The 16,986-nt window shown below is 39.9% G+C and overlaps 1 protein-coding gene across 2 annotated transcripts in view; it reads left to right on the top strand.

Moving 5' to 3' along the window:
* The window catches only part of NRK (Nik related kinase), a 154,848-nt gene that overhangs the window by 103,838 nt on the left and 34,024 nt on the right, over positions 1–16,986 (top strand). For both annotated transcript variants that reach the window (XM_024750551.1, XM_024750550.1), the window contains exons 12-14: positions 3,327–3,390; positions 3,804–4,971; positions 7,270–7,377. In XM_024750551.1, coding sequence (XP_024606319.1) covers positions 3,327–3,390; positions 3,804–4,971; positions 7,270–7,377 — 1,340 coding nt within the window. The remainder of the gene's footprint in view (positions 1–3,326; positions 3,391–3,803; positions 4,972–7,269; positions 7,378–16,986) is intronic.

Below are 16,986 nucleotides of genomic sequence, written 5' to 3'. Positions count from 1 at the left end.
TGCTGCTTTTAATATGTTTCCTTTGTATTTAATTTTTGACAGTTTGATTAATACGTGTCTTGGCATGTTTCTCCTTGGGTTTATCCTGTCTGGGACACTCTGTGCTTTCTGGACTTGATTAACTATTTTCTTTCCCATATTAGGCAAATTTTCAACTAAATATTTTCTCAGTCCCTTTCTTTCTCTCTTCTTCTTCTGGAACTCCTATAATAAGAATGTTGGTGCGTTTAATATTGTCCTTTTTCAGGTAGACTGCCTATTTCCTGTTCATTTGTTAGGTCTAGTGGGGTTTTATCTTGCTCCTTCATCTGCTGCGTATTTTCTGTCTTCTCATTTTGCTTATCTGACTGTGTTTGGGGTCTCCTTTTTGCAGGCTGCAAGTTCGTATTTCCTGTTGTTTTTGGTGTCTGTCCCCAGTGGCTAAGGTTGGTTCAGTGGGTTGTGGAGGCTTCCTGGTGGAGGGGACTAGTGCCTGTGTTCTGGTGGATGAGGCTGCATCTTGTCTTTCTGGTTGGCAGGTCCACATCTGTTTTGTGGACCAGTGTCCTGAAGTTGGCTCTCCCACCACAGAGGCACAGAAGTGACTCCTGGCTGCAGCACCAAGAGCCTTTCATCCACCTGGCTCAGAATAAAAGGGAGAAAATGTAGAAAGAAACAATTAATAGAAGTAGAAAGAAAGAAAGAAAGAAAGAAGGAAAGGAGGGAGGGAGGAAGGAAGGAAGGAGGGAAGGAAGGAAAAGAAAGAAAGAAAGAAGATAAAATAAAGTAAGATAATATATTAAAAAGTTATTAAAATAGAAATTAATTATTAAGAATAAAAATAAACAAATGGTAGAACCCTTCCCGGAGTGCGGGGCGGGCCTGCATGACGTTGCAGCAGCCTGAGGTACACCGTGCGTTCTCCCGCGGAAGTTGTCCCTAGATCCTGGCACCCTGGCAGTGGCGGACTGCACAGGCTCCTCCGAAGGGGAGTGTGGATAGTGACCTGTGCTCGCACACAGGTTTCTTGGTGGCGGCAGCAGCAGCCTTCGCATCTCATGCACGTCTCTGTGGTCCGCGCTTTTAGCCGCGGTTCGCGCCCATCTCTGGAGCTCCTTTAAGCAGCGCTTTTAATCCCCTCTCCTCGTGCAACAGGAAACAAAGGGAAGAAAAAGTCTCTTGCCTCTTCTGCAGGTTCAGCCTTTTCCCCAGACTCCCTCCCGGCTAGCTGTGGTGTACTAGCACCCTGCAGGCTGTGTTCACGCCGCCAGCCCCAGTCCTCTCCCTGTGCTCTGACCGAAGCCCGAGCCTCAGCCCCCAGCCCCGCCCGCCGCAGCGGGTGAGCAGACAAGCCTCTCGGGCTGGTGAGTGCTGGTCGGCACCGATCCTCTGTGCAGGAATCTCTCCGCTTTGCCCTCCGCACCCCTGTTGCTGCGCTCTCCTCCGCCGCTCCGAAACTTTCCCCCTCTGCCACCCGCAGTCTCTGCCCGCAAAGGTGCTTCCTAGTGTCTGGAAACCTTCCTTCCTCACACCTCCCTCCCACTGATGCAGGTCCCATTCCCTTTCCTTTTGTGTCTGTTTATTCTTTTTTCTTTTGCCCTACCCAGGTACGTGGGGGAATTTCTTGCCTTTTGGGAGGTCTGAGGTCTTCTGCCAGCGTTCAGTAGGTGTTCTGTAGGAGTTGTTCCACATGTAGATGTATTTCTGGTGTATCTGTGGGGAGGAAGGTGATCTCCGCATTTTACTCTTCCACCATCTTCCCCTCGTCCTGTCTTGTATATTTTATTTCCAAGATTTTGTATCATCTTTACTATCATTATTCTGAATTCTTTTTCAGGTAGACCTCTATTTCCTCTTCATTTGTTTGGTCTGGTGGGTTTTTACCTTGCTCCTTCATCTGCTGTGTATTTCTCTGTCTTCTCATTTTGCCCAACTTACTGTGTTTGGGGTCTCGTTTTCACAGGCTAGAGGTTCATAGTTCCCATTGTTTTTGGTGTCTGCCCCCAGTGGGTGTGGTTGGTTCAGTGGGTTGTGTAGGATTCCTGGTGGAGGGGACTGGTGCCTGTGTTCTGGTGGATGAGGCTGGATATTGTCTTTCAGGTGGGCAGGGCCACGTCTGGTGGTGTGTTTTGGGATGGCTGTGAACTTATTATGATTTTAGGCAGCTTCTCTGCTAATGACTGGTGTTGTGTTCCTGTCTTCCTAGTTGTTTGGCATGGGGCGTCCAGCACTGGAGCTTGCTGACTGTTGGATGGAGCTGGGTCTTAGCATTGAGGTGGAGATCTCTGGGAGAGCTTTCACTGATTGATATTATGTGGGGCCGTGAGGTCTCCAGTCGTCCAATGTCCTGAACTCAGCTCTCCCACTCAGAGCCTCAGGCCTGACACCTGACTGGAGCACCAAGACCCTGTCAGACACACGGAATTATTTAGATAGTGGTCCTTGGCAAGTGAAACCACAAGATAGGAGGCTCGTGCTATGCCTGGTCCTGCTGAGCAATTTTCAGACTTTAGCTCATTTTGGCAACAGGGCGACTGGTTTGGTGACGTGAGGCAGGATGGGTCCATGAGGCGGGTGGTGCTCAGCCGGTGCACAGCCTGAGGGACCCAGTCGAAGCCCTCAGGGAAGGCCAACAGTGACCAGGACTCCCACCTCCTGCAGCTGCGGCTTCTTTGGGATCTCCCTCCTGGTGTCAAGTATCTCTTACTCCTGCTTTGGCAGCTGTGCCTTTACCCTGAGCTTCTTCATGAGGCTATAGAAGTCCCTGAGGCAATGCATGAAAAGTGGGGGCCGCATTCCCAAAGTCTTTAATATAGGAAATTCAAAAGAAAAGTCTTTTATTTTTAAGCTTCTATATTTCAGTACTGCACAGCTGACAGGAAAGATGCCAAACATTTTCAGTGTGTCAAGTGTAAAACCCAGAATTTAGATTTTTACCTTCTCATTGAAAGGACAAAAGATAGGTGTGAGCCCAAGCCATAAAGTCCTTAAATCCAGAGTACACACCTATAAGCCATGCTCACCAACCATCTAGGTTCTCTTGGCCCTTTCTCTTTTTACCTTTCTCAATTTTTCCTCTTTAGAATTGCAGCAATCAGATTGCTAAATATTTTTTCCTATGCTGAGAGAAATTAGTCTCTATGGAATAGATGCACCGTGCTGCAGAAGTAGGCCTAGGAACAAGGATATTGTCTACATCACCAACTAGGCGTTATGTGAAGGGTTACAGTCCTCTTGTCCTTATAAATTCACTCAGCTTCCTGAGCAGTAAAGGGTGCACGTTGACTAAGGTGGATTATCTTAATCTCTGTTGACTGTTATGCATTTTTTTCCTCTTTCATAAAAAGGAATACCTCTGATCTTTGAAAGAGAAGAAGCTATTAAGGAGCAGTATACCATGAGAAGATTCAGGTGCGTTAGACATATTACATATATAATTTGATGTTAGCAATTCATGTAAGACAGTTGATTCCATACTGTTATATGTGACTCAGAAAACTTAATCCTTTCTGATAAAATAAAAACAGATCTGTATTTGCAAGAGATATTTGAGTGGAAATGTTGAGGAAAAGTTTTTATTACTACCCAAAGAGTCCTTAATTTCTGGTAATAGAATGATCAAGTATATTATTAGACCATTTGTACTGAATATATTAGTAATGCAAAGACTTTCAGACATTACAGGAATGATTCAAGAAAGATTTACTGAAGATACCTTTATTGCAGAAAATGTTCATCTTTTAAAATAAAAGCATTTCCCCTGAATGACTTCACTCTACTGAGAACTCTAATTGTACAGCATTCATTTGTATGTTTATTTCTAGGGGACCTTCTTGTACTCATGAGCTTCTGAGATTGCCTACGAGCAGTAGATGCAGACCACTTAGAGTCCTGCATGGAGAACCCTCTCAGCCAAGGTGGTTACCTGATCGAGAAGAGCCACAGGTTCAGGCCCTTCAGCATCTCCAGGGAGCAGCCAGGGTGTTCATGCCACTACAGGCTCATGACAGTGCACCTAGGCCTCTACAGGGGCAAGCCCAGGCACCTCAGCGACTACAGGGGGCAGCTCGGGTGTTCATGCCACTACAGGCTCAGGTTAAGGCTAAGGCATCTAGGCCCCTACAGATGCAGATGAAGGCACCTCCACGACTACGGAGGACAGCCTGGATGCTTATGCCACTACAGGCTCAGGTTAAGGCCCCTAGGCCTCTAAAGGTACAGGCCCAGGTACCCAAAGAGCAGCAGGCTCAGGCCCAGCCCCAGGCCTCAGAAGAGCTGCAGGATCTGGACCAGGTACCAGAGGAAGTTCAAGGGCAAGATCAGGTACCTGAACAACAGCAAAGGCAGGGCCAGGTCCCTGAACAACAGCAGAGACAGAACCAGGTACCTGAGCAGCAGCTGGAGCAGAACAGGGCACCCGAGCAGCCAGAGGTACAGGAACAGGCTGCTGAGCCTACACAGGCAGAGACAGAGGCAGAGGAACCTGAGTCATTACGAGTACATGCCCAGGTATTCCTGCCCCTACTGTCACAGAACCACCACGTGCTGTTGCCACTACATTTGGATACTCAGGTGCTCATTCCAGTAGAGGGGCAAAATGAAAGGTCACCTCAAGCACAGGCCTGGGCACTAGAGCCCACGCAGGCAGTTGGCTCTGTTCAAGCACTGATAGAGGGACTATCAAGAGACTTACTTCGAGCACCAAACTCACATAACTCAAAACCGCTTGGTCTACTGCAAACCCTGATGGAAAACCTGTCATCAGACGTGTTTTACTCTCAACCAGAACAAGCACGGAAGAAAAAATCAAAAGTTTCTAGTCTAAGGCAGGCATTGGCAAAAAGACTATCACCAAAGAGGTTCCGGGCAAAGTTGTCACGCAGACCTGAAGAGTTTGAGCTATCAGATTTAGAAGCCCATAGGCAAAGGCGCCAACGCAGATGGGAGGATATCTTTAATCAGCATGAAGAAGAATTGAGACAAGTTGCAAATGTAAGAGTTTCTGATATTTTTCCTAAGTCAAATATGCAGAGAAAATATGCTAGTTCATACTCAAGTGTTCCCTCTGTAAAAACCAAATGAAATAAATATTCCTTGTGTCCCAGAGAAGATTATCTAAATAACTTGTGCTTCAAATAAATTATCCTGAAATTTCCAGATAATTGTGACTAAATTTGAGAAAGAAAAATTTGCTTGAATGACCCAAGTAATTGCTTAATATCTCTGTAGAGATATAGCTTTAATTATTAGTTAAATGTCTACCTATTATTCCCTTAGCCAATAAAGGGATGTCATATGCACATTTAAAGTTACTATACTGGATCTTTAAAAATTACTTTCAGGGCTTCCCTGGTGGCACAGTTGTTGTGGGTCCCCCTGCCGATGCAGGGGACACGGGTTCGTGCCCTGGTCCAGGAAGATCCCACATGCCGCGGAGCGGCTTGGCCCATGTGCCATGGCTGCTGAGCCTGTGCTTTTTTTTTTGTGCATCCCGCATACAGCAAAAAAAAAAAAAAAAATTACTTCCATAGGTCAAAATTTCAAATATAACTCATTAAAACTAAACACAAAAACAAATTTGATTTTGTTCCTCCAACTTCTAAGTTTATTTTGCTCTTCCTTCCCATAGAATGCTGAATGTATTATTTAAGAGAATTGCACTAGCTTTTGTACATCAGGATGTTAAAGGTCAAACTGAGAAGGAAAAGCATTTTCTAAAACATTTTGTACATGGTTACCATAAGTATGACTTGTCTCACTTATTTTTCACTCATTTTACATAATTGATGAAGTACCTGCATGGAACATGACACAAGTTACAAATTCATCTCTGCACTCTTTTGAAGTGTGGGGTACAATATGTTAATCTCTTTATCTTATTTTGGTTTAGTCAACAAAACTTCATTCTTTCAAAGTTCTCTAATATAAATGGATATAATTGGGCTGGAGTTCATGGATACAATCTGGCAAATCTAATCTGATCCTGAATGGTTTGTGGGCTTTGTAAGCAAATTATAGAGGTCAAAAAGACCAGGAAAGCAGTTGTTTCCTAATACTTCATAGCATCCATTTACATAAAAGGAATCATTGTGAAGATCCTAAATTAAACCCTGGTATCAACATCCATTTACCTAATAATAATTAATGTAGTTATTACAAGTGAACCTTGTCTGAACGTCTGAATAAGGAGACTTTTGGTTTTTGTCCATTGAGTTAATTGAGCAAATACTATTTCCCTGACATGTTTAACATGAGAAAAGGTAAAAGCAACAAGAAAAGAAAGACCCAAAAGGGGAAATGAATGTCTAGTCCCCCAAAAAACAGGAAGATAAGAAGCAAAAGAAACCAAATAGAGAAAGGGTGGCATGAGTCTAGAATGCTACTATTTGCCTGACATTAAGGCATCTAAAATGCTAATGACTATTCCCAATGAGCCTTAGTAACAATTGGATCTAATGGGCTTTGCATTTTTTAAAAAGACTTTTATGCATTTCTGCAAGACTCATAGTATTAGTAGCATGACCCATACTTATTGGCATTCAGTGTTTTAAATATTTATGTGAGAAGCCATTCTAAAATGGAAGAAAAAGTCACTAAATAATAGTTACTAATCCCATGACCCTAGGATCTTGTATAGGCATTCCTGCCTTTATGTGTAACTCTTAAAGAAAACATAAAGAAAAAGAAAATTATTGATGTTCTAGTCAAAGTCATAGGTCTTTTGAAATACCTGAAAATTTATTAGAGTTTAAAGACATATGTGAGTGCTTCAACTCACTAGAAGGAAAGAAAACACATTCCCATTATTCTGTTTGAGTTGAAGAAATATCAGTTGGCTTAAATGGGAAAACAGAAACTTTCCTAAACTACTAGGACTCAATCAAGAAGAAATATTTGCACTGCTGTGTTGCAGATCTTCCACTGCACAGGAGGACCAAACTTTGTAGCTATAACCGCTTATTAAATATGACAGTTTGCGGCTATGAGTTAAGCTTTAGACCAGAGATTTTTAACCTGGGTTTAATAGGTGAGTTGCAGGTGGCCAGTGATCCCCCTGAAAATACTTGCAGAGATATGTGTCTGTCTGTATGCAGTTTTCTACAAAGAATCTGTAGCATTACTCAGATACTGAAAGGGATCCAGGACCAGAAACTATTAGAAACTACAGGCTTAAATCAATTTGAATATTTGAAAATTATTTTTTTAATTGAACATTAAGATGATGGGAATTGCTCGTATTATTTACAATTTAACAACAAGTAAAATATTTATTTTCCTTTTTGTTTCAAGGAAAAAGAAGATGAATCATCAGATAATGATGAAGTATTTCATTCGATTCAGGCTGAAGTCCAAATAGAACCATTGCAGCCATACATTCCAAATCCTAAAGAAAATGAGGTGAGTTTCTCTATATGAGTTGCTGTGGCACTAATAAGTGCCTGGAACAGTGGTTCTTAAACATTTTGGTCTCAGGATGTCTTTATACTGTTTAACATTGAAGACCCCAAAAGCTTTTACTTAGTTGGATTGTGTCATTCAATGTATGATGTATTAGAAATTAAAACCAAAAAATTTTAAATATTTATTACTTCATATAAAAAGTAAGAAAACTATTAGATATTAATATAAGAAACAAATTTTAGTGAAAATAACAATTTTCCATCTTGCTTAATGGAAAACAGCTAGATTCTCATATCTGCTTCTGCATTCAACCTGTTGCCATATGTTGTTTAGGTTGAAGTATATGAGTAAAAGCTGACTTCTCACATATAGGTGGTTGGAAAAAGAGAATTTCCATAGATTTTTCAGATAATTGTGGATATTCTTTGAAATACACCACAACTAGAGAAGTGGAGTCCAAAACCATATCAGTGAAATTTTGAATATTCAGTAATATTAAAATCCATAAGTCTCTTGTGTGCTGTGAATATATGTTTTGCTCATACACAATTTTGTATCTTTGTGCATTGCTCAGTCGGAAAATATTGGTTCACTGTATATGTAGATCTTTCCAAATATTTACATGTTTTATTTTACAACACCAAAAAGTGGCATTTGTTAATATCATCAATTTCATCATAAAAATTATTGAGTATTGATAAGCTGTCAAATGCACAGTGATAGATGAGTTTAAAATTCTAATATTCAATTGAAAGCTCAATTTTATCATTGCTAACAACTAACATCAGTTGCTTTATCTTTGAATTGATAGGCTTACTTTGTTGATTTTAAATAAAATGCCTGCCAGATACCCAAATTGAATAACTACAGTTTGTCTCATCAGTCATTCTTCTAAGTAAAAATATTGCCCATGAAATATTCAGTAGTTCAGCTTGTAACACAATCACACATACTTCTTCCCTTGATCATTTCTGTTCTGAGATGTAGTTTATGACAGGGTCTGGGTTATTGAATCTGTCACTTATTTTCTTAGATTTATGGGAATAATCAAGTCAGTCCTGGTGTCCAGGTTGACTTTTGTTTTCACGAGTTTATTAATAGATATTTAGCACATGGTATTGGTGAGGACCAAGTAGCAGTTTCAATTCCTGTGTGGACAAGGTAGTGTCATTATAGACAGCATTCCTTACAGCTAGCTATCTAAAAAATTTTTGGTCACTAAGGACAGATAGGTGGATGGGTGAAGAACTCAGAAATTCTTGCCTTACTCAGTGAGTCATGAGTCTCATTGCTGTTCTTAATTAGGACAAGGACCCAAGATCACTATATTTCCTCTTTCAAGATGTTTCACAGTAGTCCATTATGATGTATGTCATGGACAATCATCCTTCTTATTTTTTTAATTTTATTTTATTTATTTATTTTTTATACAGCAGATTCTTACTAGTTATCTATTTTATACATATTAGTGTATATATGTCAATCCCAATCTTTGAATTCATCCCACCACCACCCCACCACCCTTGCTTTCTCCACTTGGTATCCATATGTTTGTTCTCTACATCTCTGTCTCTATTTCTACCTTGCAATCCGGTGCATCCATACCATTTTAATACATGTAGCTGTCCAGTTTTCCCAGCACCACTTACTGAAGAGGCTGTCTTTTCTCCATTGTATACACTTTCCTCCTTTATCAAAGATAAGGTGATACGTGCATGGGTTTACCTCTCGGCTTTTTATCCTGTTCCGTTGATCTATATTTCTGTTTTTGTGCCAGTATCATACTGTCTTGATGACTGTAGCTTTGTAGTATAGTCTGAAGTCAAGGAGCCTAATCCCTCCAGCTCCGTTTTTCTTTCTCAAGATTGCTTTGGCTATTCCAGGGTCTTTTGTGTTTCCATACAAATTGTGAAATTTTTTGTTCTAGTTCTGTGAAAAATGCCAGTGGTAGTTTGATAGGGATTGCATTTAATCTGTAGATTGCTTTGGGTTGTAGAGTCATTTTCAAAATGTTGATTCTTCCCAACTGAGAACATGGTATATCTCTCCATCTGTTTGTATCATCTTTAATTTCTTTCTTCAGTGTCTTATACGTTTCTGCATACAGGTCTTTTGTCTCCTTAAGTAGGTTTATTCCTAAGTATTTTATTATTTTTGTTGCAAAGGTAAATGGGAGTGTTTTCTTAATTTCTCTTTCAGATTTTTCATCATTACTGTTTAGGAATACAAGAGATTTCTGTGCATTAATTTTATATCCTGCTACTTCACCAAATTCACTGATTTACGTTTACCAGTTTTCTGGTAGCATCTTTAGGATTCTCTATGTATAGTATCATGTCATCTACAAGCAGTGGCAGTTTTACTTCTTTTCCAATTTGTATTCCTTTTATTTCTTTTTCTTCTCTGATTACTGTGACTAAACTTCCAAAACTATGTTGAATAATAGTGGTGAGAATGGGCAACCTTGTCTTGTTCCTGATCTTAGTGGAAATGGTTTCAGTTTTTCAACTTTGAGAACGATTTTGGCTGTGGGTTTGTCATATATGGCCGTTTTTATGTTAAGGTAGGTTCCCTCTGTGCCTACTTTCTGGAGAGTTTTTATCATAAATGGCTGTTGAATTTTTTTTGAATGCTTTTTCTGCATCTACTGACATGATCATATGATTTTTCTCCTTCAATTTGTTAATATGGTTTATCACATTGATTGATTTGCATATGTTGAAGAATCCTTGCATTCCTGGGTTAAACCTCACTTGATCATGGTGTATGATCCTTTTAATGTGCTGTTGGATTCTGTTTGCTAGTATTTTGTTGGCGATTTTTGCATCTATGTTCATCAGTGATATTGGTCTATAGTTATCTTTTTTGTGACATCTTTGTCTGGTTTTGGTGTCAGGGAGATAGTGGCCTTGTAGAATAAGTTTGGGAGAGTTCCTCACTCTGGTATATTTTGGAAGAGTTTGAGAAAGATAGGTGTTAGCTCTTCTCTAAATGTTTGATAGAATTCGCCTGTGAAGCCATCTGGTCCCGGGCTTTTGTTTGTTGGAAGATTTTTAATCACAGTTTCAATTTCAGTGCTTGTGATTGGTCTGCTTATATTTTCTATTTCTTCCTGGTTCAGACTCGGGAGGTCATGCTTTTCTAACCTAAAAATTTGTCCATTTCTTCCAGGTTGTCCATTTTATTGGCATACAGTTGCTTGTAGTAATCTCTCATGACCCTTTGTATTTTTGCAGTGTCAGTTGTTACTTATCCTTCTTCATTTCTCATTCTATTGATTTGAGCCTTCTCCCATTTTTCTTTATGAGTATGGCTAGTGATTTATCAATTTTGTTTATCTTCTCAAAGAACCAGCTTGTCATTTTACTGATCTCAGCTACTGTTTCCTTCATTTCTTTTTCATTTATTTCTGATCTGATTTTTATGATTTCATTCTTTCTGCTAACCTTGGGGTTTTTTTGTTCTTCTTTCTCTAATTGCTTTAGGTGTAAGGTTAGGTTGTTTATTTGAGATGTTTCTTCTTTCTTGAGATAGGATTGTATTGCTATAAACTTCCCTCTTAGAACTGCTTTTGCTGCATCCCATAGGTTTGGGGTCGTCTTGTTTTCATTGTCATTTGTTTCTAGGTATTTTTTGATTTCCTCTTTGATATCTTCAGTGATCTCTTTGTTATTTAGTAGTGTGTTTTTTAGCCTCCATGTGTTTGTATGTTTCACAAGTTTTTTCCTGTAATGCATATCTAGTCTCATAGCGTTGCGGTCGGAAAAGATACTTGGTAAGATTTCAGTTTTCTTAAATTTACCACGGCTTCATTTGTGATCCAAGATATGATCTATCCTGGAGAATGTTCCATGAACACTTGAGAAGAAAGTGTATTCTGTTGTTTTTGGATGGAATATCCTATAAATATCAATTAAATACATCTTGTTTAATGTATCATTTAAGCTTGTGTTTCCTTTTTTATTATCATTTTGGATGATCTGTCCATTGGTGAAAGTGGGGTGTTAACACTCCCTACTATGATTGTGTTACTGTCGATTTCCCCTTTTATGGCTGTTAGAATTTGCCTTATATATTGAGGTGTTCCTATGTTGGGTGCATAAATATTTACAATTGTTATGTCTTCTTCTTGGATTGATCCCTTGATCATTATGTAGTGTCCTTTTTTTCTCTTGTAATAGTCTTTATTTTAAAGTGTATTTCGTGTGATATGAGAATTGCTACTCCAGCTTTCTTTTGATTTCCATTTGCATAGAATATGTTTTTCCATCCCCTCACTTTCAGTCTGTATGTGTCCCTAGGTCTGAAGTGGGTCTCTTGTAGACAGCATATGTACAGGTCTTGTTTTTGTATCCATTCAGCCAGTCTGTGTCTTTTGTTGGAGTATTTAATCCATTTACCTTCAAGGTAGTTATTGATATGTGTGTTCCTATTACCATTTTCTTAATTGTTTTGGGTTTGTTATTGTAAGTGTTTTCCTTCTCTTGTGTTTCCTGCATAGAGAAGTTTCTTTAGCATTTGTTGTAAAGCTGGTTTGGTGGTGCTGAATTCTCTTAACTTTTGCTTGTCTGTAAAGGTTTTAATTTCCTGTTGAATCTGAATGAGATCCTTGCTGGGTAGAGTAATCTTGCTTGTAGGTTTTTCCCTTTCATCATTTTAAATATGTCCTGCCACTCCCTTCTGGCTTGTAGAGTTTCTGCAGAAAGATCAGATGTTAACCATATGGGGATTCCCTTGTGTGTTATTTGTTGCTTTTCCCTTGCTGCTTTTAATATTTTTTCTTTGTATTTAATTTTTGATAGTTTGATTAATATGTGTCTTGACATGTTTCACCTTGGATTTATCCTGTATGGGACTCTCTGTGCTTGTGGACTTGATTGACTATTTTCTTTCCATTATTAGGGAAGTTTTCAAGTATAATCTCTTCAAATATTTTCTCAGTGCCTTTTTTTGTCTCTTCTTCTTTTGGGACCGCTATAATTCAAATGTTGGTGCATTTAATGTTGTCCCAGAGGTCTCTGAGCCTGTCCTCAATTCTCTTCTTCTTTTTTCTTTATCCTGCTCTGCAGTAGTTATTTCCACTATTTTATCTTCCAGGTCACTTATCCGTTCTTCTGCCTCAGTTTTTCTGCTATTGATTCCTTCTAGAGAGTTTTTCATTTCATTTATTGTGTTGTTCATCACTGTTTGTTTGCTCTTTAGTTCTTCTAGGTCCTTGTTAAACGTTTCTTGTATTTTTTAAAATTATTTTTGTGGTATGCGGGCCTCTCACTGTTGTGGCCTCTACCATTGTGGAGCCCAGGCTCTGGACGCGCAGGCTCAGCGGCCATGGCTCATGAGCCTAGCCACTCCGTGGCATGTGGGATCTTCCCAGACTGGGGCACGAACCCATGGTCCCTGCATCGGCAGGCGGACTCTCAACCACTGCGCCACCAGTGAAGCCCATTTCTTGTATATTTTATTTCCAAGATTTCGGATCATCTTTACTGTCTTTACTCTGAATTCTTTTTCAGGTTGACTGCCTATTTCCTCCTCATTTATTTGGTTTGGTGGGTTTTTATCCTGCTCCTTCATCTGCTGTGTATTTCTCTGTCTTCTCATTTCGCTTAACTTACTGTGTTTGGGGTCTTGTTTTCACAAGCTAGAAGTTCACAGTTCCTGTTGTTTTTGGTGTCTGCCCCCCGTGGGTGAGGTTGATTCAGTGGGTTGTGTAGGCTTCCTGGTGGAGGGGACTGGTGCCTGTGTTCTGGTGGATGAGACTAGATCTTGTCTTTCTGGTGGGCAGGACCGTATCCGGTGGTGTGTTTTTGGGTGTCTGTGAACTTATTGTGATTTTAGGCAGCCTCTCTGCTAATGGGTGGGGTTGTGTTCCTGTCTTGCTAGTTGTTTGGCATAGGGTGTCCAGCACTGTAGCTTGCTGGTCGTTGAGTGGAGTTGGGTCTTCATGTTGAGATGGAGATCTCTGAAGGAGCTCTCACCATTTGATATTACGTGGCTCTGGGAGGTCCCTGGTGGTCCAATGTCCTGAACTCAGCTCTCACACCTCAGAGGCTTAGGCCTGATTTAAAAGCAAAGCTATACAGAAAAAAATCACACAAAGAAGCATACACACTCACAAAGGGTGAACAACGGAAATATATATATATGTATATATATATAAAGAAAGGGAGAGAGCAACCAAATCAATAAACAAATCTACCTATGATAATAAGCTCTAAATACTAAACTAAGATAAATATAAAACCAGAAACAAATAAGGTGCAGAAAACAAACCACAAGTCTATAGTTGCTCCCAAAGTCACTGCCTCAATTTTGGGATGATTCGTTGCCTATTCAGGTATTCCAGAGATGCAGGGTACATTAATTTGATTGTAGAGATTTAATCTGCTGCTCCTGTGGCTGCATGGAGAGATATCCCCTTCTCTTCTTTGTTCGCACAGCTCCTGGGGTTCAGCTTTGGATTTGGCCTCACCTTTACATGTAGGTCGCATGAGGCATCTGTTCCCCGCCCCGACAGGACAGGGTTAAAGTAGCTGCTGATTTGGGGACTCTGGCTCACTCAGGCCAGGGGGAGGGAGGGGTACGGAATGCAGGGCAAGCCTGCAGCGGCGGAGACCCACATGACATCACAACAGCCTGAGGCGCGCCGTGTGTTCTCCCGGGGAAGTTTTCCCTGGATCACAGGACCCTGGCAGTGGCGGGCTGTACAGGCTTCCAGGAGGGGAGATGTGGATAGTGACCTGTGCTTGCACAGTCTTCTTGGTGGCTGCAGTAGCAGCCTTAGCATTTCATGCCTGTCTCTGGGTTATGTGCTGGTAGCCGTGGCTCGCGCCCATCTCTGGAGCTTGTTTAGGTGGTACTCTGAATCCCCTCTCTTCACACACCCCAAAACAATGGTCTTTATGTCTTACTCCTCTGCCATCTTGAAGCTATCCACATGTGTCTTTTGGAATTATGGTTTTCTCTGGGTATATGCCCCGTAGAGGGATTGCTGGGTCCATCCTTTATAAATATGTTCTTTCTGATACTAAGTCCTCTGAAATGAATAACAGAGTACTGCTTTATAAATACTAATTACTGGCAGAAGGAACATAGGCTGGATTTTATTATTTAATTACAAGAGGCAATGTGTCCCCCTCTCTGCCTTATTAAATGATGACTTTACTCTTACTCCCAGATAAGAATTATTACTATAAGCATGATACATTAAGCCCAAAATATAATGAGCTGTGTCTGGTTGATTTGGAATACATCATTTGCCATAACATATGCTATTCTTACTACTCATTTTCTTCTCCCCATTTTTCAGAACAAATACAGTCAATTCATATTAGGCATTAGCCTTACTTATTTTTGGCCTTTATCTCTTCTGAGTAATTTTGGCCTCTGGTAAACTAGTTTCAATAAACTTTCTGAGATCAGCTTCATGAACCAGGAGGCCTAGACTTGGTCAATATGATTCCAGTTATCTGAATCAAAAGTGGAAAAAGTCAGTCAGATGCTTATCCTGCATACTGCCAAACATCTGGTTGTATTTGGAAACATTCATTAACAAAACATGTGAACGATTGACAACATTTCTCACTTCTTATGTATCTGTCTGTTGGAGTATAAAGACAACCTTGATAAGTTACTACATAAGAGAAAAAAAAGTGTAGTAAGGTTATTATAGTTTCTAGAAACTATAGCATGATGTTATCAGCATGAAAATGCTAAATTTATTTTTTATTGTAACATGTTGAATTTTCCTTTCTAAAGAATCTAATATGACTGCCTTGTTGAATGTCAGAATGATCTATTTTGGGGGGTAGCTAAAAACTATTTTGAGGAGAAACCTAGAGATATAAAATTAAATTAGACAAGGCAACACTCCATGGCCCTACATATTAATGCTGGCAGAAGGTATATCTGCACTGCTGATGGAAGCTGGATCATTATATGTGCTCTTTCTTGAGTCTTTTGCTGTATGAGATGAATGAATAGTTAATAAAATAAAAATTAATTTATTTAGAATTGAAAAGTATTTGGAACTCTGATTATGACATTACAGTCAAGTTGTAAAGTGAAAAAAAACATACTTTCTTAAAGATGAGTAAGGCCAGACACTATAAAACTCGGAGGAAAACATAGGCAGAACACTCTTTGACATAAATCTTAGCAAGATCTTTTTTGACCCACCTCCTAGAGTAATAAGAATAAAAACAAAGATAAACAAATGGGACATAGTTAAACTTAAAAGCTTTTGCACAACAAAGGAAACCATAAACAAAACGAAAAGACAGCCCAAAGAATAAGAGAAAATATTTCCGAATGAAGCAACTGACAAAGGATTAATCTCCAAAATATACAAACAGCTCATGAAGCTCAGTATCAATAAAAATAAACAACCCAGTCCAAAAATGGGCAGAAGACCTAAATAGACATTTCTCCAAAGAAGACATACAAATGGCCGACGCACACACTAAAAGATGCTCAACATCACTAATTATTAGAGAAATGCAAATCAAAACTACAATGAGGTACCACCTGACACCTGTCAGAATGTCCATCATCAAAAAATCTACAAACAATAAATGCTGGAGAGCATGTGGAGAAAAGGGAATCTTCATGCATTATTAGTGGGAATGTAAATTGATAGAGCCACTATGGAGAACAATATTCAGATTCCTTAAAAAACTAAATATGGGAGGGGGACCTTGAAGATGGCGGAAGAGTAAGACGCGGAGATCGCCTTCCTCCCCACGGATACACCAGAAATACATCCACACGTGGAACAACTCCTACAGAACTCCTACTGAAGGCTGGCAGAAGACCTCAGACCTCCCAAAAGGCAAGAAACTCCCCACGTAACTGGGTAGGGCAAAAGAAAAAACAGAGACAAAAGAATAAGGACGGCACCTGCACCAGTGGGAGGGAGCTGTGAAGGAGGAAAAGTTCCGCAAAAAAAAAAAAAAAAACTAAATATGGAATTACCATATGACCCAGCAATCCCACTACTGGGAATATACCCAGAGAAAACCATAATTCAAAAGACACATGCACCCCATTGTTCATTGTAGTACTATTTAAAATAGCCAGGACATGGAAGCAACCTAAATGTCCATCAACAGAGAAATGGATAAAGAAGATGTGGTACATATATAAAACAGAATATTACTCAGTCATAAAAAGGAGCGAAATTGGTCATTTGTGCAGACGTAGATGGACCTAGAGTCTGTCATACAGAGTGAAGTAAGTCAGAAAGAGAAAAACAAATATTGTATATTAACACACATATGTGGAATCTGAAAAAAATTGGTACAGGCGATCTTATTTACAAAGCAGAAATAGAGACACAGACATAGAGAACAAACATATAGATGCCAAGGGCAAAAGGGGGGGTGGGATGAATTGGGATTGACATATATACACTATTGATACTATGTATAAAATAACTAATGAGAACCTACTGTATAGCATAGGGAACTCTACTCAATGCTCTGTGGTGACCTAAATGAGAAGGTAATCCAAAAAAGAGGGGGGCTTCCCTGGTGGCGCAGTGGTTGAGAGTCCACCTGCCGATGCAGGGGACACAGGTTCGTGCCCCAGTCTGGGAGGATCCCACAT

The sequence above is a fragment of the Neophocaena asiaeorientalis genome, unplaced genomic scaffold (assembly GCF_003031525.2).
Source record: "Neophocaena asiaeorientalis asiaeorientalis breed wild unplaced genomic scaffold, Neophocaena_asiaeorientalis_V1.1 scaffold390, whole genome shotgun sequence".
Taxonomy (NCBI): domain Eukaryota; kingdom Metazoa; phylum Chordata; class Mammalia; order Artiodactyla; family Phocoenidae; genus Neophocaena; species Neophocaena asiaeorientalis.
This window is presented reverse-complemented; position numbering and strand designations above follow the sequence as displayed.